At 40.6% G+C, this 24,105-nt stretch overlaps 1 protein-coding gene across 1 annotated transcript in view; it reads right to left on the reverse strand.

Moving 5' to 3' along the window:
- Nucleotides 1-3,358: 3,358 nt before the first annotated feature.
- NCKAP5 (NCK associated protein 5) overlaps nt 3,359-24,105 on the reverse strand; it is an 863,809-nt gene continuing 843,062 nt past the window's right edge. Inside the window, exons 16-19 of the mRNA XM_058549746.1 lie at nt 9,679-9,984; nt 6,765-6,901; nt 3,865-3,997; nt 3,359-3,387 (exon numbers count right to left, since the gene is read on the reverse strand). Of these exons, the coding sequence (XP_058405729.1) occupies nt 3,359-3,387; nt 3,865-3,997; nt 6,765-6,901; nt 9,679-9,984 (605 nt within the window). The remainder of the gene's footprint in view (nt 3,388-3,864; nt 3,998-6,764; nt 6,902-9,678; nt 9,985-24,105) is intronic.

The raw sequence follows: 24,105 nt of genomic DNA on the forward strand, positions 1-24,105 counted from the left end.
ACGGAAGAAAATTTCCACCACATGCCCAAGGCACATATTCTTTTTAAAAAGCATTCTTCTCGGGCCAGCCCTGTGGCCTAGTTGTTAAGTTCAGCATGCTCCCGTTTGGTGACCTGGTTGGGTTTCCAGGTGTGGACTTATACCACTCATCAGCCATGCTGTGGTGGTGGCCCACATACAAAATAGAGGAAGACTGGCACAGGTGTTAGCTCAGGGTGAATCTTCCTCAAGCAAAAAGAGGAAGACTGGCAACAGATGTTAGCTCAGCGTGACTCTTTCTCTGCTAAAAAAGGTGTTTTTCTCTTAATGGTTCTTATTTTATTTTCATATCAACTTTGCCAACATTTAAAAAGTGAACGGTGCCGTGTCTACCCTAAATGTCCCTTTCCAAGGTTTGTTGGAAGCCAGCACACACCCACGGTCACGCCAGCAGTCTGCATACGTTTTCCCTTCTGGCAGCACCCTGATCAGCTGGGCTGAGCGCTGGCCGGCCAGGTCGGTGGGCAGATGACAGAGCTCTAGCAACCAGACCGCTTTTGAAGGTAGAGGGCAGGTGTCTGGCTGGAGGAAAGGAGATTCTTGCTGGTTGTGCTGATTCCAGGGCTCCTCTGCCTAGACTTCGTCATCTTATCCTCAGCAGTACCATTTTCCCAAGGCTAAAGCAGTAGTATGAAAGAAGCCCGCTCCTTTCAAATAGATATTGGCTCTGGTTGGAGGGAATAAGATGAGCAAAGTGAGTACAGAGAGAAAAAATTCAGACTGAGACTCACTTCATTTTGCAGAAGGATAGAAATAAAAGTTAAAGGAGTAAGTTCACTGTTCACCAGGATCCGTAGCCATCACCTAACGTCTATTCCTTATTGCTTTGCGCAACACATTTACATAAAGCTATGTTAAAATTTGAACCCTAACGTAAGTTCTCTCATACGCAGGTACTCCCTCATTCAGAGGCCGACAGTTTATCTTAATCTTGTTGCCTTTTTCAAGATGTTTTCAAGTTGCCTTGAGACCATCCCTCCTCCCCTCTCCCACTTCCTTCCCTGACCCTACACTGGAACCCCACCACCAGAGGAGGAGACGGGACCAAATGTGAAGATTGTATCCCTCTTTTCAGTAACAAGCCACATAAGGAATCATGAATTCCTCCCTCACGTCTATTTTCACTCAGTTTCTAAGACACCGCACTGCCCAACTTTCTTCTCCCTCAACTGCTTGCTCCTGCTCACTCTCCTTTGCTGGTTCTTCTTCTTCTCTTCAACCTCTAAACTTGGGAAGACGAGGGCCTCTCTCTATCAACACTCCGTCCCCTCGTGATCTCATCTGGACCCAGGGTCTTAAATGCCACTCAGATGCTGATGCTCAAATTTACTCCTCCAGACCAGACCTGATCTGCTGAACTCCAGGTTCACACAGCCCATCGTCTACCTCCACTTAACACCTCCACTTGCTTAACGGGTACCTCAAACTCCGCATGTCCAAGATTAACTACCAATCTGCCTCCCCGAGCCCCAGCCTCAGCCTTCTCCATTTCAGTTGGCAGAAAACCTACCCTTCTAGGACCCAAGCCTTGGAGCCATCCTTGACTCTGCTTTTCCTTTCACCCCCAGCTCCAATCTATCAGTGAGTTGTGTTGTATTTTTAATTAGGTCTGGAATCAGACCATTCTCACTCCCTGTGTTGAACGAGCCACATGGGGTATTAACATTTAAATCATAGTCAGTTAAAATTAAAAAAATTAAAATAGAGGAAAAAAAGAATGGCCCAAGTAAAAACTCTCAGGAAAACTACAGCAAAAATTAAATTTAAAAATTCAGTTCCTGACGTGCACTAGCCACATTTCAAGTGCTTACGGGCCACATGTGGCCGGTGGCTGTGGTACTGGGCAGTGCAGATGCTGAACCTTTCCATCATGGCAGAGAGTTCTATTGGCCAGTGCTGCTCACTCCTTCACCGCGATCACCCTGGTCCCACTCACTAACATGCCTGGCATGAATGACTGTAATAGCTTTTTAGTTGATCTTCCTTCTTCAGTCTTCACAACATGGCAGCCAGAGTGATCCATTTAAAACACCTCAGATCATGCCATTCCTCCGCTCTGAGTTGTCCAAAGGCTCCCATGCATGCCTCTCAGAAGAAAAGCTAAGTCCTCAGAACAGCCAGCGAGGCCTTATGAGCTCTGGCCCCTTTTACTTATCTGACCTCATCTCCCAGTCTTCCAACTTGCTCTCTCCAGGCGCAGCCACGCTGGCCTCCTGCTGCTCCTCCTCAAGCGCTCTGCACTGGCTCTCCCTCTGCTGAGGATGCTCCTCCCCCAGGTATCCTCCCGGCTCACTCTTGCTCTTCCTCCCAATCTCTACCCAAGCATCTCCTTGCTGAGGCTTGTCCAGACTGCTCTACTGAAATTTTTACATCTCCGCCTCCCACCACCACTCCCAGCAGTCCTGCTCTCCTGGACCCTCCCCTGCTTTACGTTGTCTTTTCCACAGCACTTACATCTTTTCGACAAACTATACGCACTTACTTGCTTATTATACCTATTATTTACTGTCTGGCAGGGATCTTTGTCCATTTACTCATTGCTGGAAAGCTGGCCCAGAGGAGGCTTTCAACAAATACTTGTTCAATAAGTGAAGGGAGTTTTAGAGCTGGAAGGGGCTCTGGAAATCATTCTTGGAAGGAGCAGTTAAGGTGAGGTTGAGTCAACGAGGTGAGGTTATTCACCATGGACCCACGATAAGCTCAAGGGAAGAGCCTGGACTGGAAGCTGGCCCGGCCGCAGGTGTCTTCACTAGGCAGGCCCCATGACAATGAACTCTTCTCCTCCCTTTATTTGTCACAACAAGAGGGACACCTACAGAGCACAGAGAGCTAATGGGGACAAAAACCTAACTAAAATGCCAGGGGTATTTGCCACCTTCTTCTTGGTAAGCCCTTGCAGGATTCAATCATTGGTCCTGCTTCTCTGATGACTTGTAGGAAGCAAGGAGAAAAGTGGAGGCTCAGGTTAATGGCTATTCTCACACACCAGTCTTGCCCCCACGTGTCACAGATGTCAAGTCTCTTGGAAAACTGGAAACACACATGGTTGCTAGATTACGTTTTTCCCTAAAGCAACATATCAGTCTTGTTTTAAAAAAGAAAGTCATGATTTCATCATATAATTGCTAAATTAGTATTTGAGAAAAAGTTATTTAGTATGAAAAGAATGATTCTCCATTGAATCTTTAAAATATTTCTGACAATCCAGAATAAATTAGAAGTAAAACAGACCCCAGATCACATTTTGCATTAGGGGTTCATCTGTGCTTTTGTATCTGTAAGGAAAAGCTATTTGAATATATACATATATTTAAATATCTCAGGATGCTGGTTTTTCTACTGCCAATTCTGAAACAAATAAAAATAGGGTGAGGGAGTTTCAACCTCATAAACAGACCTGTTCATAACGGCATGGCTAACAGGTCCAGAGTTACACATCATGATATTAGCAAAGAGCCTGGAAAACTCCATCCATGGCTCACCGGTTGATTTAACTTGCCAAAGTATGTAATTAAGAACAAAGTTATCTTTATAGTCATTCCTTCATTACTGAGATAACTCAACGGGAGACTTTTTGAGAGATGCCAGATTTGGAAATAAACTCCTTACAGACTGCACTGCAATGTCACGAAGATTATACCAGAAAACAAATTGATGCACATAGACAATCTTCTGTACGTACCAGAAAATTAGATCTCAGGAGAGACGTACAGCTAAGATGTAAAAGCAAGGGCGGGTGGAGGCAGAGCACAGTGGCAGGGTATAACCCGCGGCTTCCCCTAGAGAGAGGAGCCCCGAATGTCCAGTGTGCTCGCCGTGCGTTACCTTGGGTGGTGCTCTTCATTGTTTTCACTAACTTGCCCCTTCCAGCTCCAAAACCATTATTTCCATAGTCCGGGTCACTGTCACTATCACTGCCACCGCTGGCAGAGTATGCACACATTCTGGGTACCTTGTCCTAAATGAGTAATATGAGACTGTTAAGATTATTCATGCAAATAAAGACGGGGCAGAACATCCTGTGAGGATGGGAAACAGTTCATATTTGGCCATCCTTGTGTGCGCAGAATTCCATTCCCACCGCCCCACCCCCAAGAACAACTCTGCTTGGTCTCTCTATCTGCTTCACGCAGAGCTGGTGCAATTACTCAATTACCAGAGCTGCAGAAATGGCCTGCATTAATGAAGCCAGTGACCACACTCTGCCATTGTCACAGGCATAGGAAAGTTCCCACAGCCACCCACTCTGCATTTTGTACACTTTTTTACAGGGTCTTATTTTTCTCAAATGCCTATTATGAGCTGTTCTGAGCCTAATGGCCTACTTATTTAACTGATCTCATCACTGGCTTTCAAGTACCAGAGGATATGAAAAAAAAAACAACCTTGGGAACAAAAGAATAAATGTTTGCCTAATTTATAATTTTCTTCCAGCCCCTGAAAGGATAGGAGCCTTTAGGAAATTGTTAACTCTATATAATCCTTGAATCTACTGACAGTTCATGGGTTGAGGGACTCAGTCTCCTCTCTTGCTAACACGCATATACAGCCTGACCGCGAGGATGTCACTGGCGTGGCGATAATGCAGTGAGGCAGTTTTGATACTGTGTGAACAGCTTTTCCCTCAGTGTATACAAACAGAATACTAGATCTAGGACTGCAACTGCTATGTGTAGAATCAAGGGTGTTCGGGACTGTTTTTTATGTGTGCAGACTACCCTATTCGAGCCCATTATATCCCACTCACCCAAACAGTTCAGGTACAGTTGTATGGGACGGGTCTCTAAAGTCTGTTTGGGAGGATGTCATTTGGTTGGAAATTATAAAAACACATTTTAGGATGTAAGCTCCCTTGGCTAGGGTTATAAATTCAAGCAGTTACTCATTTCCTTTATTCCTTCATTCATTTACTCATTCATCCACTCATTCAACAGATGTTTACTGAGTACCTACTCTGTGCCAAGGGGTACAAAGCTTGATACAGGAGATACTGGTAGTCTAGCAAGGATGATGTCCGTGAAGGATGACAAGGTCTACAAGCTGTGGTTCCAGGGGAGCCCCATGTCTATATAATCCTCAAATCTACTGATAGTTCACGGGTTGAGGGAGCCAGTCGCCTCTTTTGTTCAAATGCACACACAGCCTAACTTGTGAGGATATCACTGGTATGGCAATAATGCTGTGTTCAGGAATTGCTGAGGCAGTTGACATGCTAACCCACGTCTAGAGTTCCAGTGTGACTCCAGGAACACTTTCTGTGTACGGTGAGATGTCTTTTTTTCATGCCTCCATTCAACAAACACTAATGGAATCAGGCACCGTGCTGGGTACTGGAAATATAAAGCTAACTCTTTAAACTTTCCCTCCTTGGCCGTCAGTGAAGCAGGGTTCTAAGTTCCAAGTCAGAGTGGTGACTCTCACTAGTTAGGGCAGGATTTCTAATGGGCAGAGCTGGTGCAGGATGATGAGAAAGGAGACCCCAGAGGTGTGTGTGTGTGTTGGCAGACATGTATGTTGGGTGAGGAGTGCCCTGCCATTACTTGTAGAGGGGTTAGCTCCTTCCTGGCCAGCACCGAATAATTCTCTCTCTCTCTCTTTTTTTTTTTTTTTTTAACTTTCTTGGAATTGCCCAAACTCTTTGTCACTGTCACCACCTGTTGTTTCTGAGCTATTTTTCTTCCACTCTGGGTGTCTTTTAGGGTTTTCTCAATTTTCCAATACCCAAAGAAAGCAAGGCCAGCCCTGCTGGTCTACTGGTTAAGATTCATTGCTCTCAATGGTGCAGCCTGGGTTTGTTTCCCAGCCAGGGAACCACATCACCTATCTATTGGTTGTCATACTGTGGCAGCTGCACATTACTGTGATGCAGTAAAGCTATGCTACTGGTATTTCAAACACCAGCAGGGTCACCCATTGTGGACAGGTTTTAGCGGAGCTTCCAGACCAAGACAGACTAGGAAGAAGAACCTGGCCACCCACTTCTGAAGAAATTGGCCAGAAAAAACCCTAAGAATAGCAGTGGAGCATTGTCTGATACAGCACTGGAAGGTGAGAGGACAGTGCAAAATGACGGGGCAGGGTTCTCTCTGCTGTACACAGGGTCACTAGGAGTTGGAATCTATGCAACAGCATTAACAACAAAAGAAAGCACAGAGTCCCTAAGCCGTGAGCTCCTCCCTAGGTCCAATCATACATCAGGAAGCCTATGTGGGCCATCTCAGGGTGGATGAAGAACCCATAGCAAAAATGATAGAGATTGAAGAAATGCAGGTCTCACTGACCCCAGCAAGTCATCTGACCACTCCATGCCTCAGTTTATCCCTCCCTAAAAGGGGTCTAATTATATCTGCCATACTTGTCTCATAGTAGAAATGGAAAGGTTAAAGTAACTGATGAAGTCATGAAAAAAATATCGTTAAATCATTCTAAATGGTGCTCTTATGGCTTGGAAGAGTGAACACCTGTTCCACAGTGCCTAATTAGGGCAGAGCACCCATACCTCAAGAATCTGGGTGCAGATCCGTGGAACCATTTGAATTCCTCCCAAGGATCTATGGTATTACTTAATAATTAAGGAAAAAAGGCAAGCCTCAGGCCTTGGTCTTCATTCATTGAACCAACAACAAATTTGATTTAAAATTAAAACTATCAAAAACGTGTTTAAGAAGTTCACTTTTCACCATCAGGACCAACAGGTAGAGGGTGCCCTCCTGTCTGCCTCTTACCTGGGTCTCAGCAGTGGCATCTTCACCCACCCAGTCTGGCAATGGCTGGCTTGTCATTGTGTTTTCAGCATATTCGAATGATGAGCAAGTCTGAGGCCTTGGCTCTGCTTCATTCTGCTTTTGAGAATCGATTTTTCCTAAATGAGGAAATGTATATGAAATCATAATCAGCTTTATTCAACTCTACAAGTTTAGAGAGGAAGGTGGGTGAGATATTCAGAAATAATAAGAAAGGTCCAATTATGGTGAAGGCTGGGTTTCCCAACATTCTGACCTCTGCAAGTCTGTGCTAACAGAAATGTCTACATAATTACGTATATCTATAGAGGATGTCCACCTTGGAAACGTGAAGGCAAACTGTCCTTGGACCACTTTTCCACAAAATGTTGATAGACTTTTCATGTTAGAAAGGGTTCAGTGGGCAAACTGTGTGGGCAATACTGATTATTCCTCAAATAATGGTATTCATCAAATAACAAACAGGATTCATTTTTGGAGGACTTCTTAGAGCCTTCATTGTGCTCTTGGGGATTGTCATAAAAATTTCCAAAAGAAGGATTTGAATTTGCAGCCTTTCCAAACCTATTTGAGCAAGGAACCTTTATTTTCCTAGAATACCTATGAAGGTCATTTTGAATAATGTGGTCTGGGAACTTTTGTCTTCTGCCCTTACTTTTCCTCTCTGCCCTTATAGATCTTGCAGGGTAGTACTTCTCAAGCCTCACTCTGCTCAGGCATCAGCTGAGCTTTTGTTAAATGGCAGATTCTGATTCGGCTGGTCTGCGGTGGGGTCTGAGATTCTGCCGTTCTGACAAGCTCCCAGGTGATGCTGATGATGCTGGTCCATGAATCACATTTTGAGTAGCAAGGGTGTAATTAGCAGAGAATGATTAGGCAAAGTTCCTCCATTGCCCATAATAGTAGATTAACTTGCAGAGTGTATTCCTTCCTTATGCCAGAAAGAATTGCTATTATCTTCCAGCCTCAATGATTATCAACAGGACCTGCTGTGATAGCCTCTCAAGAGCATTTTGCTTGTGAGCAGAAGTGAAGTAATTGTATTTTCATCAGCACTGTGAGATTTGTACAGTTACTTCCATTTTTGGTATGGGGATAAGAGAAAAACTCATTCAAATGCATACATTAAACAGGAAGTGACTGCTCTAAACCACTTTCCTTTTGTTCCAGCTAGTTCTCCATTCCCTAATTTTTAAAATGAGTAACCAATGGCCACAGAGAAAAGAGAAGCCTTGGAAAGCTGGTGCTGCCTCTGGACCACAGTGACAATACCATTTGGTGGACAGGAAGCTTCAAGATGAGTGACAAAAAATGTCCTGCAGTGTGTTGACCTCACTCTCAACCATATACTGCTTTTTACAACTCTTCATGACAATTTAATTTAGACACAAACCTTAGAAAACTTGTGCAGTGAATACTAGCAGCAAGATCAGAACAATCTCCTTCCTATCCCCTACTTATGAAACAATTCAAGGCTTGTGGTTTCTATTCAATTTGTTATAATGACAGTGTTGAATCATGGAGTCTACTCGGCAGCCAGCTGCTGAATTGAGGTCACACATATGACTATTCAGGCATGGAGCACATAATCTATAACTAAGATTTCGCCCCTGAATCTCTGGAGGCTGTGTCATTAATTAACAATGCACTTACTTCAAAAATAATATGCATTACAGCCTTTTAAAATGTAGCCTTGGCTTGGAATGAGCAGAAGTTTGCAGTGAAATGTTCATGGCAGCTAGTATTACTATATGAAGGGAGAACTCAGCCATGGGACTAGCCCAATCACATTTATTCAAAGATGTTTAATTAAAAGTCTTTTTTTCTAATTTCTCAGAAGCCTATAGTATAATCTCTACTTGTGGCTTCTTTCTAATCATCAAATCATAAATCAAAGTCTTTAGAGTTCTATTTCATATGCTTACACATGTCATAAATACAAATGCAACATAAGCCACACAAGTTAAAAATTATTTAGAGTCATCTTGGGCTGCAATAGATATTTTTAATCTTGAGGGAACAATGAAAAAACTGACCCTTAGCCTGGTCCTATCTTTAATCACGAAAGGTTGCTTCAACTGACTGCGAGGAAGGATGGTACTCCTCAGTGGGAAGGCTCACTCCGTTTTATTGCAGTTAAGGCACAATCTACTGCTAATATATCAAACTAATTTTTTTTATAGTCCAACATTTAAATATATTCGAACAGAATAGGAATTGTCAGAAGACATATGTTTCTGGTTAGAGGGCAAACAACATTTCAGTTAAATTTATGTTGTAGGCCTAAATTGGTCTATATTCAGAGTTAAGTTTTAAAAGATAAAATCTCGGGGCCGGCCCGGTGGCGCAAGCGGTTGGGTGCGCGCGCTCCGCTGCGGCGGCCCGGGGTTCGCTGGTTCGGATCCCGGGCGCGCACCGACGCACTGCTTTGGCAAACCATGCTGTGGCGGTGTCCCATATAAAGTGGAGGAGGATGGGCACGGATGTTAGCCCAGGACCGTCTTCCTCGGCAAAAAAAGAGGAGGATTGGCGGATGTTAGCACAGGGCTGATCTCCTCATAAAAAAAAAAAAAAAAAAAAAGATAAAATCTCATGACTGTATATTGTGTGGTTTTTTGCTTAATCAATTTATGTATCCATATACTGGTGCTTCCATGCTGGTTTCCTGTATATGTGTATATACTTCTTAACATAACACTAAGAGTAGATAATGTCTAATACTTGTTTTATCTTTTGGTTGAAAATATGCAGAGATTTTCATGCATCCACATTTCCGTCAGGTAGATGACTTACCTCCTGGTGGAAACTTTTTCTGCTGCTTGTTTTCCATTTTTGTCAGGAGGTACATTATTTTGGTGGGAAAACAATCTAATTTGGAAGGTAATAGGCATTTTACCTGAGGATGCTGGTTTGGGAAGGCGACTCTGAGGAGGTCGCATCCCTCTGGCAGTCATGATCGGGTCGGACGTGGAATGAACAATGGTGTTGTCTGCAGAGCCCCGGCTGTCTGCAGAGGAAGGCACTTCTCGTTCGAGGGTCTGGGCTCTGATGGAAGAAGCTGCACCGAGGGCTGGCTGGAGAGACAGGATGGGCTCACTGTCTTCTGGTTGACATATGTACCGTCCCGTTGAGCGATTTCCTGAGTCTGGGAGTGGGAAGGTTCCGATCCCACTGTCCAGCGTCCTCATCTGGCAGTTTGATTCTAGACAGAGTAACAGAATGAGGATTAGAAAAGCCTCACATAAAATAAATAAATAAATAAATAAAAGAATCATGGGCATTTGGATCTGATCTGGAGGAAAGGGGACATCTAGAAGAAAGAAATACTATTAATGGTGTAGTAAATTTCCAGTGAGTGGCATGAAGCAGACATTTTAATTGAACATGAAAATATTCCCTTCACATAATATGAAGTAAGAAGGCCAGCAAGATTGCTGGCAGCAAGAGTCACATGTACATACAGCCTGGATGGTTCTCCAGAGCTATAATAGAAAAAGAACAGTCATTAGAGACCAAAAATTATTTTTGATCACCCTTATTTCAATTGGGAATCATATGACTTCAATCAATTAGGTGAAATTTATTAACTGAAATAAGATAAGTAATGAGCACACATAACAAATTGAAGTGATGTTCTAACAAAGGTAATTATGCATCTCTTACATGAATTATCATCCATTTGGCAGTTAACTAAGTCTCTGGCCTCTCAATTTGACTGTCAGGACAAGTAATTCACACGCTATAAGGGCCATCCCAAATGGTACCTTACTGGTGGTATCATCACTTTGTCATGTGGGCTTAATTTGACCCAACTGCCATCTGAAGTCTTATTGAGAAGACTACAGCTTTATATTTTTCTCTCACCTTATTCAATGACAAAACTCATCAGTACTCTTTGGATTTCTTGTCACTTTCAGGGATCCCACTAGTCCCTAAAACAAATCAAGTTGATTTCACTGTATGAGCGTGACATATTCTGCTAATGAGGTTTCACCTTCAAAAAATTTTATATACAGACAAAAATGTAATGTCTGAAAAAATGATTATGTATTTGATTTATGAAATGGTGCAGTGAATGGTGTGCTTTATCTAAGCCAATGAGACAGCTTCCAATATCTGGTTGTCACCCAAAAGTCTCCTGTTTATATGAGAACCTTAAAGTGAAACATCCCTAGTAAAGTTTATATTAGTATCTTATAAGTCTAGGACTGGTAAGAGGCACAACTCAGCGTGTTAGGCACGGTGGAGAATGTAATAGAATATGCTGTAATCTTTGAGTCAAGAGGCTCAACAGCTAACATTCCGGTGGTGCTTTATGGAACAGTGGCCCGGAGTGTGGTCTCTGCCAATAACTAACTGAGTGAACTGTTGCTCAAGATCCTTAACCTCTTGAGTTCTTCAGTTCCTTTTAGGGTTGCTGTGAGGATAAAACCACGTTCATTATGGAATCTCTAAAATTTAGAATGACACCTAGCACAGCATGAGATAGCTGAATGAATGAAATAAAGAATGGTGACATATACAAAATGCCTAGTATGTTTATATGATGGGTAAATAATTTATCCTTAAGGACCTTTCTTACACAATCTCATGTGATGCTGAGCAATTAGTATGTGAACTTCAGAATCTGCCCATTCCCTCACCCTCCTCCTCACAATCTCTTTGCTCTGAGTAGCCGAATTCTGGGAATTTCCTAATATTAGGGTAAAAACAAAGGGGTGGGGATAAACACCGAGTTGGCTTTTATAGATTCTAGTAGATTGGTGTTTGGTTTTGGAAGCACTGGCAAGCTGAAGTCCTTATCAAAAGAGAAGCTTCAGTCTCCAAAGGGATGTTTACTGGGAAGATGCAGATACCTTTTCTCTAGTGTGGCGCCATTTAGACCTCTCAGATGCTGTCAGATCCCAGAGACTGGTCACGGACTGTAGGAGCCCTGAGTCATATGGCTGTGGTCTGAGAGGTGCTTTTCTTTCCCAGAGTCACACGGGCTAAGTTCCAGCCCCATTCATTTCAGGGCCTCCACCTGGTCAGCTTTACTCTCCACCAGCTTTACAGATTATTCATTATCTTCTCTATTCATTTTCTCCTCAATTAAGGGGAATTAATTGTTACAGAATGGCCTTTTTGAGAAATAATCAGCTGTTTGCATGGAGAGGTATTGCCAAAAGACTTCAGAAAGAAAGACGTTGCTATTCAGAATTCAGTGTCTTTTCTTCATTTTAGCTTAGATACACAGCACTCCTCAGATTTAGCATGTCCACATGTTGTACTTGGGGCAATTGTAAATGTCTGAACTATTTCAGTCCCACACAGGAGTAAGTGGATCTTCATCAGAATTGACCCGGTCTTTGGAGACGGGAATTAAAGAGTCATGATGTAACAGCTGAGGTGTGTTAGTCCCTACATGCCCCAGGCTGCCTGCCATAATAGTTTACTCCCAGCATCTTCAGGACTGCCCATCCCAGAATCAAAGAACGTTCAGTATAGCGGGACTTTAGGGGCTCTTTTCCTTTTGTGAAGATGGATCATCAAGTTTGGCTGCTTATTACAGCTACCAAGAGTTCACTGCTTTCTTCATATCATCTCTTCATCTTCACAACCTCATAAGGTAAGAACTATTATCACCATTTACAAACGAGGAATCACGGCTCAGAAAGGTTAAGTCACTTGCCCCAGGCCATACGCTATAAATAAAGAGATTGAATTTAAACCCAGCCTTGCGTAATTACAAAGACCATGCTCTTGAGCACCAAGCTATACTGATTCCCCCCAAAAGTGCGGGTAAATCCAGAAGTGGGGTCCTCTCAGCCATTGTAGCAGCCCTGTGAGCAGAAAGTCCAAGAATGGCCCCCTGCTTCTGGGCAAGTTACCCAGCTTCTCCTCTGGAACTGGCGTGGGACCCTGAATTCTAGCTGGTTCCCATCCTGAGGTTGGAGTCTACTGTTGACATTCCCAGCATCTATGCGGCTGCTGCCCCTACGCAGGATGCCTACGCATCATGATCTACACAGTTCCTGAGAACCACAAGTGCCCGGTAACTCTTCCCTCTGCCCTCTTGGATTGCATCTGTAGACTTCCATCGCAGGGATTTTTGGGCATTTATCTTGGCTCTCTGAGCTTGGTGATAGGCGTTGCTTACAGGATCAATGTTTTTCTGGCTTTGTTTAGGAATTTTCTCCCCTCCAAGTATTTTATGGCTCAGAGAGCACTTAATCAAGTCCCCTCAAATGGAGACTCAAAAAGCAAAGTGGGGTTCTTGGTTGCCTTTTCAGTGCTTTTTCTGGGGAAAGGCCCCAGACACTGAAGCCCATGCATGTTGGCCTGCCCTATAACACAGAGGAGGAAATAGGGTGAGGAGGGATGTGGGGTAGGAAAAACGACGAAGGAAGTCTAAGACTGGTGCCTTGCTGAGGATACCAACATTTTCTGGGCTCTGTCCCTTTAAATTATTTTTCTTTCCCTTCACAATATTGTCACACCAGAACCTATAAAACAGGACTGGAGGTATTCCTGAGGCCTCTGGTTCTCTGAGAATTGTGTGCACTGACATTAAACTCAGAAACCACCTGCTATTAAAGCCATTTTTTATTTCTAAAAATTATAGATGCCAAATGTGGTGAATTTGAAGGACTCATTTGTAAGCACCTATGAAATGAGGTGTGGACAGTCAGGACTCAGGCTCCAGATGCCACGTTTCACCCTCAAGCAAGTTTCTCCAGAATGCAGAGCCCTCTGGAAATGGAGTTTATATTGAAAATGCTGACACCTTCTTTATGTAGTTTCTTTAAGGCACTGTAAGTTTCTTACAGTTCATAAAAATATTGTAACCTGAAAAAGTGTTAGATATTGTACTTTTGAAGCCAGTTTTTTCTCAAAGAATTATAAGAACTCACAAAATAATTAAAGGGCCGTTTAATAGGAACAAAGTTCAAAGGGGCAAGGCAGCCTTGCTTCTTAAATGAGTTGACTCGGTCTTGATCTTGACAAGTGTAAGTTCACATTTGTGGCTGTGAGAACAGCTGCCAACAAGGCCTTGCTAATGAGTTCAAGGGTTGGGTCGCTGGATGGACCAGCGGGTTTCATTCTTCCAAAGTCAACAATTACTTCTCTGAACTGAGCCAGTCCTCCCACCTACTTCTCATTGTCCTATTTGCTTTCTGTCCATCTATCTCTCAAGGTAAGTTCTCTCACTTATCACCACTAACAAGCCCCAGATGTTTCCTGGGGTGACTTACAGCAGTGCTTCCCAGTCCTTTTAAAGTCGTGGCACACAGAGAAAATATATAGCTCACTGAGGGAAATACCAGCTGCCCCAGGACCACTGGCCACCTGAGAGCTGAGAGGGGGCATCATCTCAGCACACCTGGGATCCATTCAGGGCACGTCAGCAGCAGAATGGTAGGAAATCTCTTACTTACAGGACAGACTCAGGATCTTCTTTTACTGACACCTTGAATAGATTACCTTGCATATCTCCTGCAGGCAAGGAGATGGATAACTTTTTAGTCTCTTAGCAGCTGGTACGGGAATCGTTAGGCCCTCCTTTTTTGGGAAAAATGTCGGGAGTACTTGGGTTAGGAATATTGTTTGGCATCGAAGCTTCAGTAAAGAGGGAAGTTATTGTGCCTAAGAGGGAGATGAGCAGCCGAGAAGGATGAGGTTCTGCATGGGATGGTGGCAGAGAAGAAATTTTGGAGAAACATTTCCACTTGGGATTTTTCAACTGTTAAGTTAGGGTATGTAACACAAAATCCCCACTCAGCTCTCCAGTGATCAGTAAGCCATCTGCTCCTTGTACCAGGTGCCCCAGCAGGTGACTTTAGTTTCCTCATCTGATAATTAGATAATATAACCTTCATCATAGGGTGCTTTGAGGATTAGAAACATTGCATGTAATAAACATAGTGTGATGCCTGGAACAGGTACATAGCTATTATTCAGAAAATGGCAGTAATTCTCAAAGTAAGTGTTATTAGACTGTAAGCATCCTGGAGGCAGACTGAATTTTATTCATTTCCTCAATATTCCCATATAAGCCTATTCCTGCTTCTATATTGCCCTTATTCTTTTTTTTTTTTTTTAAAGATTTTATTTGTTTTATTTTTTCCCCCCAAAGCCCCAGTAGATAGTTGTATGTCATAGCTGCACACGCTTCTAGTTGCTGTATGTGGGACTCGGCCTCAGGATGGATGGAGAAGTGGTGCCTCGATGCGCACCCGGGATCCGAACCCGGGCCGCCAGCACCCGGGATCCGAACCCGGGCCGCCAGCATCGCAGCGCGCGCACTTAACCACCAAGCCACAGGGCCGGCCCCTGCCCTTATTCTACTGTATGGTAATTATATGCTGATAGAGGTGATACTGATTATAGGCCGATAGAGTATCTGATTTATTCTCCATCACCAGTGCTCAGCACAGTGCCTGACACAGTCAGCACTCACTGAGTAGAATGAAAGAATAGGTGGATGAAAAAACAGCTCTAATCTTTAGAAAGTTCTTCCTGAAATTAAATTGAATATGAACCTTTCATTTTGAAATCCCAATCTGTTGCTTTTTGTTCTGACTCCAGCATCCAAAGAAAACAGCCGACTTGCTTCTTCTGTGTAGGTACTTTTCACATACAGCCCGACTTCATTAATTCAGATAGCCACAGGAATAAGATCATTCAGAATTATTGAATATTTTGAAGACCGATTTCTTAATACTTCTAAGCCCTTGGAGCAAGGGTCAGTGACCAAGACGAAGGACAGCCCATGGAATGCTGCTTTAGCATCTTCCTTAGTTCCTGCTCCCCCCTCAAAGCATCACTGGGCCGGCAGGTCCCAGGTCTAGGAAAAGCTGAGGTGGCATCATTACCCTAGCGCTCGTCCTCAGGGATTCTACGATGCCGTGCTGAGTGCTGGCATCCCATTTAACATCAGCACCCATAGCAGTATAAGAAGTAAGTTCTCAGAGTCAAGTTCCTGGGAGCCATTTGTAGTGAGTAGATGAGATTACTCAGTAACTTCTTATGTGTATTTACACAAAACAGTGAGTTTCTCTCTTTTAGAACAATTTATTCTGTTAACTATGTTGTCTATGCTTCTTCCAAACTTGTTTTATACAATTTCTTTACATAGTAACATTATCTTTAAAAATAGCTGCAAAGGGAAAAGTTATTTCCAGCACTGTTTGAGTTAATATAAATTTCCAAGTTAACGGAATTTGAATTAGCAATGATTTTGAGTGTTTGGGAAATGCTGCTAATTTTTTCCTCAGCCTTCTCTTCTACAGATTAAAATGTCTCAACTTTTTCTTACACATCTTATCTTACAAATCTTTAATCACTTGAATTTGTAAACCCAAATTCGTGGTATTATTAATGTATCTGTCCAAAGAGATTATTATATAGGATGGGCTTAAGAAAACCTGACTTGAGTTCTAAGTTACTCTGAATATTCAGAAGAATGAAGTGAAAAGAAAGTAGGCTTCAGAGTTGGAAAGACTAAGCTTGAAGACCTGCTTGGCTACCTGCTAGCTGTGTGACAACAAGGGATTTTTTAAATGATTCTGACCTCATATAATCATAGCTCATTTTTAATAAGCCTGGTACAGTGCTCATTACAAAGTAGGTGCTCAGTAAGTTTCCATAAGTGGTTGTCAGGGAGAGGTGAGGGCCCCTGTAGGTACATAACACACACTGTGATGGAATCCATGGCAAACCAGACTCTCGTCTATGTGGTTAGTGTTCTACTGCAGCTCGTGGATGCATTTCACTAAACAACTACCCAGGTTATTTCCTAAGCAATTACCTTTTGGTAACCATTTCCTTGGGGGTTAGTTGATCACAATCATTAATGAGCAATTATGAATATAGAGCGAAGTACGTCGAGTTGGTTGCAAACTGTCTCATGCATAGAAGGGATGGAGTCCATTTTCTCAAAAAATCCATGTTGGAGTTGGCACCCTGAAAGGCTTTTTTAAGAGCCTAAACAAGTGATGTTTACTGATGCTCCTTTGTTCATAGCCTTACTACATTCTCAGGGAACATTCCCAAATGGGTAAGCCCTGATTTTCAGTTAGCAAAGGTAGAGCACATGTATCCTAAAAGGTTGTACCTGCTTCTGTGCAATGATGTACCCTCTCTTATACAGTCAAACAAACTACTTTCATAATGACTGATTTTTTCCTCTTCAATACTCATAGATCCTAGGAAAATAGATAACTTTAAAACCCCAAATCTTTTTTACTTTGAGAACTTCAATTATGTCTACAAAAGTTTCAGCCAACCATGCAAAGGGGACCCAACACAATTCACCATCCAGAAAGAGCAACATATGTTTAATATTCATACCATATTATTAATTGGCATGCTTTCCTATAATGCAAGTGGTCATGTAAATAAGTCTTTGTTTGAGTTCTCTCCAGGTTCCTAAACATCTTTAAGCTACATGTGCTATTGGCAACAGAAACTTAAACTACAGATGGGAGAACAGATCTCTTGATTTGCACATCCTTCTCTTCATCTGTAGGGCTGAAACAAGCTAAAAAAAACTAAGCCTGTTGCTAAAACCACATCAATTAAATGTAGGTTATTCATTCTAAGTTTACCCCGTGGTTTTTGTCAAAGTAGTCCAAAATGACTATATTGGCTATTTATTCACAACCATTGGATAACTATTGGCTGTGGCATTAACAAGACCTTCTGAAAAAATAAATTCAATTTGATGGGTTTAGAATGCATGAGAATACTCAGCCTCTAAGTTCAGATTGGATTTAAATTTTCTGAGATTTGAAAAGTGTATAGGAGAATGTAAAGGGATTGTTTTTCAATCCCTTGTGTTCTCTTTGATATAAAGGAAGACAGGAATGTTGGGGATCTGGCACACTGGTACATAGGGAATGAAAATGAGAAAAAATGTAAGGACTTAACATGACAAAAAAATTAAAAAGGAAAAAAGCAGATCATGAAACTCCTTTGTAAAGACATTTAAGCCAATATAAAAGATGTGCCACCTCACGTTGGGCTGGTATCTGCTGAACCCAATATTTGGTGTCTGGCAGTAGCATCACATAAAATATTGTGGTGGTCATAAAATATGTGACTAAAGGACATAAACTATAAAAGTGGGAAATAGGTTCCAAATGCCCAAGTTGACCGTGAATTCATAGAAATCCTTCTTGAATTTATTGATATATTCAGCTAGTATAACCCCTAAGAAAATATTCCTTAAGTTTACTATAAGATGTGCTCCTTCCTGTCACTGATATTACAACAACCTCTCCTAAGGTTCTGGGGATGGCTCTTGGTCTAATATTATGAGATGTGTTATCCCACTTTCCAAACCCGTCTTGATTTTACAAATTCTAATAATTATCTCTATACTCTTATCCCTCCAGCCTGAAAATTCTTGAGATCTTCACATAACTCCTTCATATCTTGCTATGTCTTGCTTCATATCTTCATGTCTTGCTACTATGCCCATCTTGTAAAACAATAGCCAGACTTGTATGCAATATTTACTATGATGTACAACAGCAGGTTAATAAGACAACTACTGTTTAATGGCCAGCATTTGTTTGAACCGGTCAGCTGATCTAGGAACAGACTTGAACCCCAGACTCCTACATCTTGTTTTGGGAGTCATCATTTCCAGGTCAAAGTCTTTGTTTATGAGAGGACAACACAGATCCCTACCAACTCCCCACAAAGCAGTGGTTACCCCTTGACCACTTTCCTATCCATATGTCAAATCTCGTCCTCCTTAGACATTTTCCTAACTGGAAAAAAAATACCTTACCTTCACTAGCAAAACTTTCCAGAGTACCATAAAAATGTAGAACCACTATGGTTCCAGCCCTGATCTGTGATCACCATTTTTTTAATTGAGGAAATGCCAACTTATCTCCCTCTCTCTTTTGTTTCCTATTATACCTGCTCATTTTCTAACCATGATAAAATTACTCTATCCTCACCTTTTTTATCCCAATCTAATTATAATTTAGCTAGTTGTTTATATCCTCTTCTTTTGGACTGGTGCTTATGAAAGGCATGTTAAAGGTCTAAACTAATGATTTTAATGATTCTCCTTTGTTCATGGACTTATTACATTCTCAGACCACATTCCCAAATCAGGAGGTCACAATTTCCCCTTAAAACAGCAAATTTATCCTAAAAGATTATCCTTGTATCTCTTCAATGATCTACCTTCTCTCATGGATTCACTCCATCTCTATCTGTCCTGCCAAAACCAAGTGAAAAGTTGAACAATTATCTGGTGAATCTGATAGATACGGTTGGCTATTACGGGTAATTCTGTCTCTCTAAATCTCTCTTACTCCATATCAGGTTTGCTGAATTATATGGACAACTGTCTTTACTCTCCATTTCACCTGCCTGGATAACATCTGCTTTGATAAGGCAAGTGAGAGAAGGGAGGAAGGAAAATAAATTGGGGGTAAGGTGCTGCAGGAGGAGATTCAAAACAGCTTTATTTGGCAAGAATTATATAAAAACAGAGAAGCATGAGATTCAGACCCAACAACAGAAACAGATAAAAATTTATTAAAGATGTTTACAAGAGCTAAAGCATTCTATTTATTATTAACCTATTTTTTTTATTGTTGCAGGTAAAGATTCACAGTGAGCTAACATCTGTTGCCAATCTTTCTCTCTTTTTTTTGTTTTACTCCCCAAAGCCACAGTGCATGGTTGTATATCCTAGTTGTAAGTTGTTCCAGTTCCTCTATGTGAGCCGCTGCCACAGCATGGCAACTGACAGATGGGTGGTGTGGTTCCACGACCGGGAAGGGAACCCAGGTCACTGAAGCTGTGAGTGCCAAACTTTAACCACGAGGCCATCAGGGCTGGCTTGTTAATCTAATTTTTTAAATTAAAAATTTATATACTCTAAAATTGCAAATTATTTTAGTTTGTTTATATTACTGTAATTATAGGTATTTAATGAAAGTCTCCAGAAAGATAAGAATTTAAAGTTCATAGATGGTTTTCTCCATTCATCTCGATATTTAATCAGTATTCATGATTTTTCAAATTATATGCAACAAGAAAGAAAGCTCAAGTCTTCATACCTCTAAACTTTTTCTTTTTAATATTCATTTTAACATGTCTTGCTTGGTTCAGGATTTTAATTATTATAAGGTAATCTATTTTAAGTGAATATTCATGGATCATTTATTTTTCTTTCATGTGACTATAGTTAAAATGTGGGTGAAGAGAAGGCTGAAGGCTGATACGAGCCTATCTTTCTATTTCAGCTGCCACTCTCCACTCTCCAATATTCCATGGTTGTCTCTACAGGAAGATAATAAAGAAGTAATGAAATCCAGCAGACCAGAGGATATGGATTTGGCTAAAAACATATAGAGATTTTTGCTTCTGTCCATTAAGAATTAACTGTAATAGGAACACACATACACCGTTAAACACTGTTTTCATACATTGGACTATAGGCAGCATAGAACTTGATCTCTGAATCAAGGAAAACAAGTGAGGTGAGCCCTACAATCTCCCCAGACAACTACCTGGTGACTGTTTCCAGACTGAAACACAGAGAGAAGGAACACAGAGTCTGGAGGTCTTGCTGAATTGAAGATAAATATAGGTGTGTGTGGCGGGGTGGGGAGTCAAGGCAGCTAGAATTTGCAGGGCAGTGTATTGGAAAGAAAGGATAATAGCAGAGGTTTCCCTACAGTATTCAGCTATGTACTAACCTGCACATGCAAAAGGTGAAATTTATGAGCTCAGAGAAATAATTACTATGAAGCAGTAGGTTAAATAATTTCTTGAGCTCACATAAGGCTAAAAATAGTTTATGTTTTCACCATCCAGAGAGGATAGGCCTTCAATACATGGATGATAGTGCAGAGTCCTAAGAAGGGTCAAGCCTTAGTAGTGATGCTAAATTATATCCAGAATAAAGGCTTCCATGAACTTGTCATAACAAAACTTAAGAGCAAGACTAATCTGCAAATACCTTAAATGTACCCCAGAACAAAGTCCAACAGCCTTTACAGGAATACAATAAAATCCAGCACTCAACAATGTAAAATTTACAATCTCGGCATCCAAGCAAAAATCACCAGGCATGCAAAAAGGCAGGAAAATATGATCCATATTGAAGAGAAAAATCAATCAATAGAAACAGACACAGTAATGATAGATCATGGAATTAAAAAAAGAACTTAAAAATTTTGTAGACATTATAAATATGTACAAAGACATAAAGTAAAACAAACGTAATTAGGAGATATTAAAATAATAAAAATACCCAAATGGAAATTATAGACAGGAAAAACTATGTTTAAATGGAAGAAATACACTATATAGAATTAATAGCAGATTAACAAAGAGATTAGATATAGCAGAAAAAAAGATCAGTGAATTTGAACACATAACAGTATAAACTACCTAAAATAAAGCACATAGAGAAAAAAGGCAAAAGAATAAGCAGACCATTAGTGACCTGGAAGTCAATATGAAGTGGTCTAAATATGTATAATTGGAGCCCCAGAAGGAAAGAAAAGAGAGGAAGATGAAAAAAATATGTGAAGAAATAACCAAAAATGTACCATATTTGATAAAAACTATAAACCCCGAATCTAACAGACTCAATAAATCCCAACCAGAACCAACACAGAGAAAGTCACATAAAGGCACAACATAATTAAATTGCTGAATATCAGTGATAAAGACAATCTTAAAAGCAACTGAGAAAAAAGATACTTTACAGAAAACAACAACAAAAAGCTGACAGCAGACTTCATGCCAGAAACTGCAGAAGCCAGAAGATAGTGTAAAAACATCTTAAAGTGCTGGGGGGGGGGGAGAGTCAACTTTTAAAAAACAAATGTCAATTAATCAACTTCTCAACTAATTTAAAATAAAGGAAAAATAAATACTTTTCAAACAAAAACTGAAATAATTCATTGCCAGAGGATTTTTATTTTTTAATTTTTAATTTTTTTTTTTTGTGAGGAAGATCAGCCCTGAGCTAACATCTATGCCAATCCTGCTCTTTTTGCTGAGGAAGACTGGCCCTGAGCTAACATCCGTGCCCATCGTCCTCCACTTTATATGGGACACTGCCACAGCATAGCCTGACAAGCAGTGCCTCCGTGCACACCCAGGATCCGAACCCAGGCCGCCAGCAGCAGAGCGCTTGCACTTAACCGCTACGCCGTGGGGCTGGCCCCCAGAGGATTTTTAGTGTACAAAATATTAAGGGAAGTTTCACAGGCCGATGAAAAATGGGTATCACATAGAAATCTGGATGTATACAAAAGAATGAAGAGCACTGGAAATGGTAAATGCATGGTATATATAAAATGTTTTTCTTATTTTTAATCTCTTTAAGAGATAATTCACTAAACCAAATATAACAACATATTGCAAGGTTTCTAATACATGTAGAAGTAAAATATATAACAATACCATAAAGGGTAGGAGGGGTTATAAGAAAGTAATATGTGATATATTATTTAAGATAGACTGAGCTAAAGTAAAGATGTAATTACATTACATTTAAACATTAGATCAATCACCAAAAAAACCCAAGAGGTATAGTTAATAAGTTGCAAGTGGAGATAGAGTGGAGTCATAAAAAATACTCAATTCAAAAGAAGGCAAAAAAAGGGGGACAAAAATATAAAGAACAGATGAAGCAAATAGAAAATAAATAGTAAGATGGTAGATTTAAACCCAACCGTATAGATAGTTACATTAAATGTAAGTGGCCTAAACAACCCAATTAAGAGGCTGAGATTGTCAGATTTGATTTAAAAAAAAAAAAAGGCAAGACCCAATTATATACTGTCTACAAGAAGTCCACTTTAAATATATTCACGGAACAGAAGATTCAGTATTATTCAGATGCCAATTCTCTCCAAATTGATCTATAGATTCAATGTAATCCTAATCAAAACACTATCAGATTTTATTATAGACATTGACAAACTGATTCTAAAATTATTTGGAAATGCAAACATTTTTTTAAAAAGTAAAACAATGTCAGAGGACTGACACTACCTGAATTCTATTTGGCTATACTAATCAAGAGAATGTGGTATTGGGTAAGGATTTGCATTTAGTTCAGTGAAACAGAACAGACATTTCAGAAATAGACTCACACATATATTGTCAATTGATTCCTGACAAAGATGACAAGGTAACTTAATGGGGAAAAGATAGTGTTTCAACAAAAGGTACTGGAAACACTGAATATTCACATGAAGAAAAATGAACCTCACCCCTTTTCTCACACTGTATACAAAAATTAATACATAGACTGAAACATAAGAGCTAAAACCATAAAAGTTCTAGAAGAAACAGAGAAGAATATCTCTGTGACCTTGGATTAGGCAACAATTTCTCAAATAGAACTCAAAAACATGAACCATAAAAGAAAAAAATAATAAATTAAACTTGATCAAAAAATAAAAAACTTCCTTTTCAAAGGCACTGTTCAGAAAATTAAAAGGTGAGCAACAGGCTGGAAGAAAAGAGCAAAAAGTGTGTCTAATAAGGGATTCGGATCCAGAATAAAAAGAACTTTAATGCAATAATGAGGACAAGCAACTCAATACAAAACTGAGCAAAAAATTTAAATGCATATGTCACCAAAGGAGATACATGGATGGCAAACAAACACAGGAAAAGATGCTCAACATCATCAGATATTAGGGGGATGCAAATTAAAACCACAATGAGATATCACTATACTCCCATAAAAATGGCTAAAATTAAAAAGACTAACAATACTAAATGTTGTTGAGGATGTGGAGCAAGAGGCACCCTCATACATTGTTGGTAGGAGTACAGAATGGCAAAAGTACTTTGGAAAAGTTTGGCAGTTTCTTGTAAAGTTAACCATACACTCATCATTTGACCCAGCAATAACATTCTTCCCAAGAGAAAAGAACATATATGTCCACCCTAAGACTCATACACAAATGTTTATAGCAGCTTGATGCATAATAGCCCAAACTGGAAGTAACTTAAATGTCCATCAGCTAGTGAATGGATAGACAAATGTGGTACAGCCATACAATGAAATACTAATCAGCAATAAAAAAACAAAAACAAAAACAAAAAACTGCTGATACACACAACAACGTGGATGGTTCTCGAAAGCATTACACTAATTAAAAGAAGCCAAACTCAAAATAGTATATACTGTATGGCTGATTCCATTTATATAAAATTCCAGAAAAAGCAAAACTATAGTGACAGAAAGCAAATCAGTGGTTAGCTGGGACGAGTGGTGTGCAGACAGGATTCAGTGTAAAGGGGAATGAGGGAATATTTTGGGGTGATGAAAATGTTG

Source organism: Diceros bicornis, chromosome 10, assembly GCF_020826845.1.
Source record: "Diceros bicornis minor isolate mBicDic1 chromosome 10, mDicBic1.mat.cur, whole genome shotgun sequence".
In the NCBI taxonomy this organism is placed as follows: Eukaryota; Metazoa; Chordata; class Mammalia; order Perissodactyla; family Rhinocerotidae; genus Diceros; species Diceros bicornis.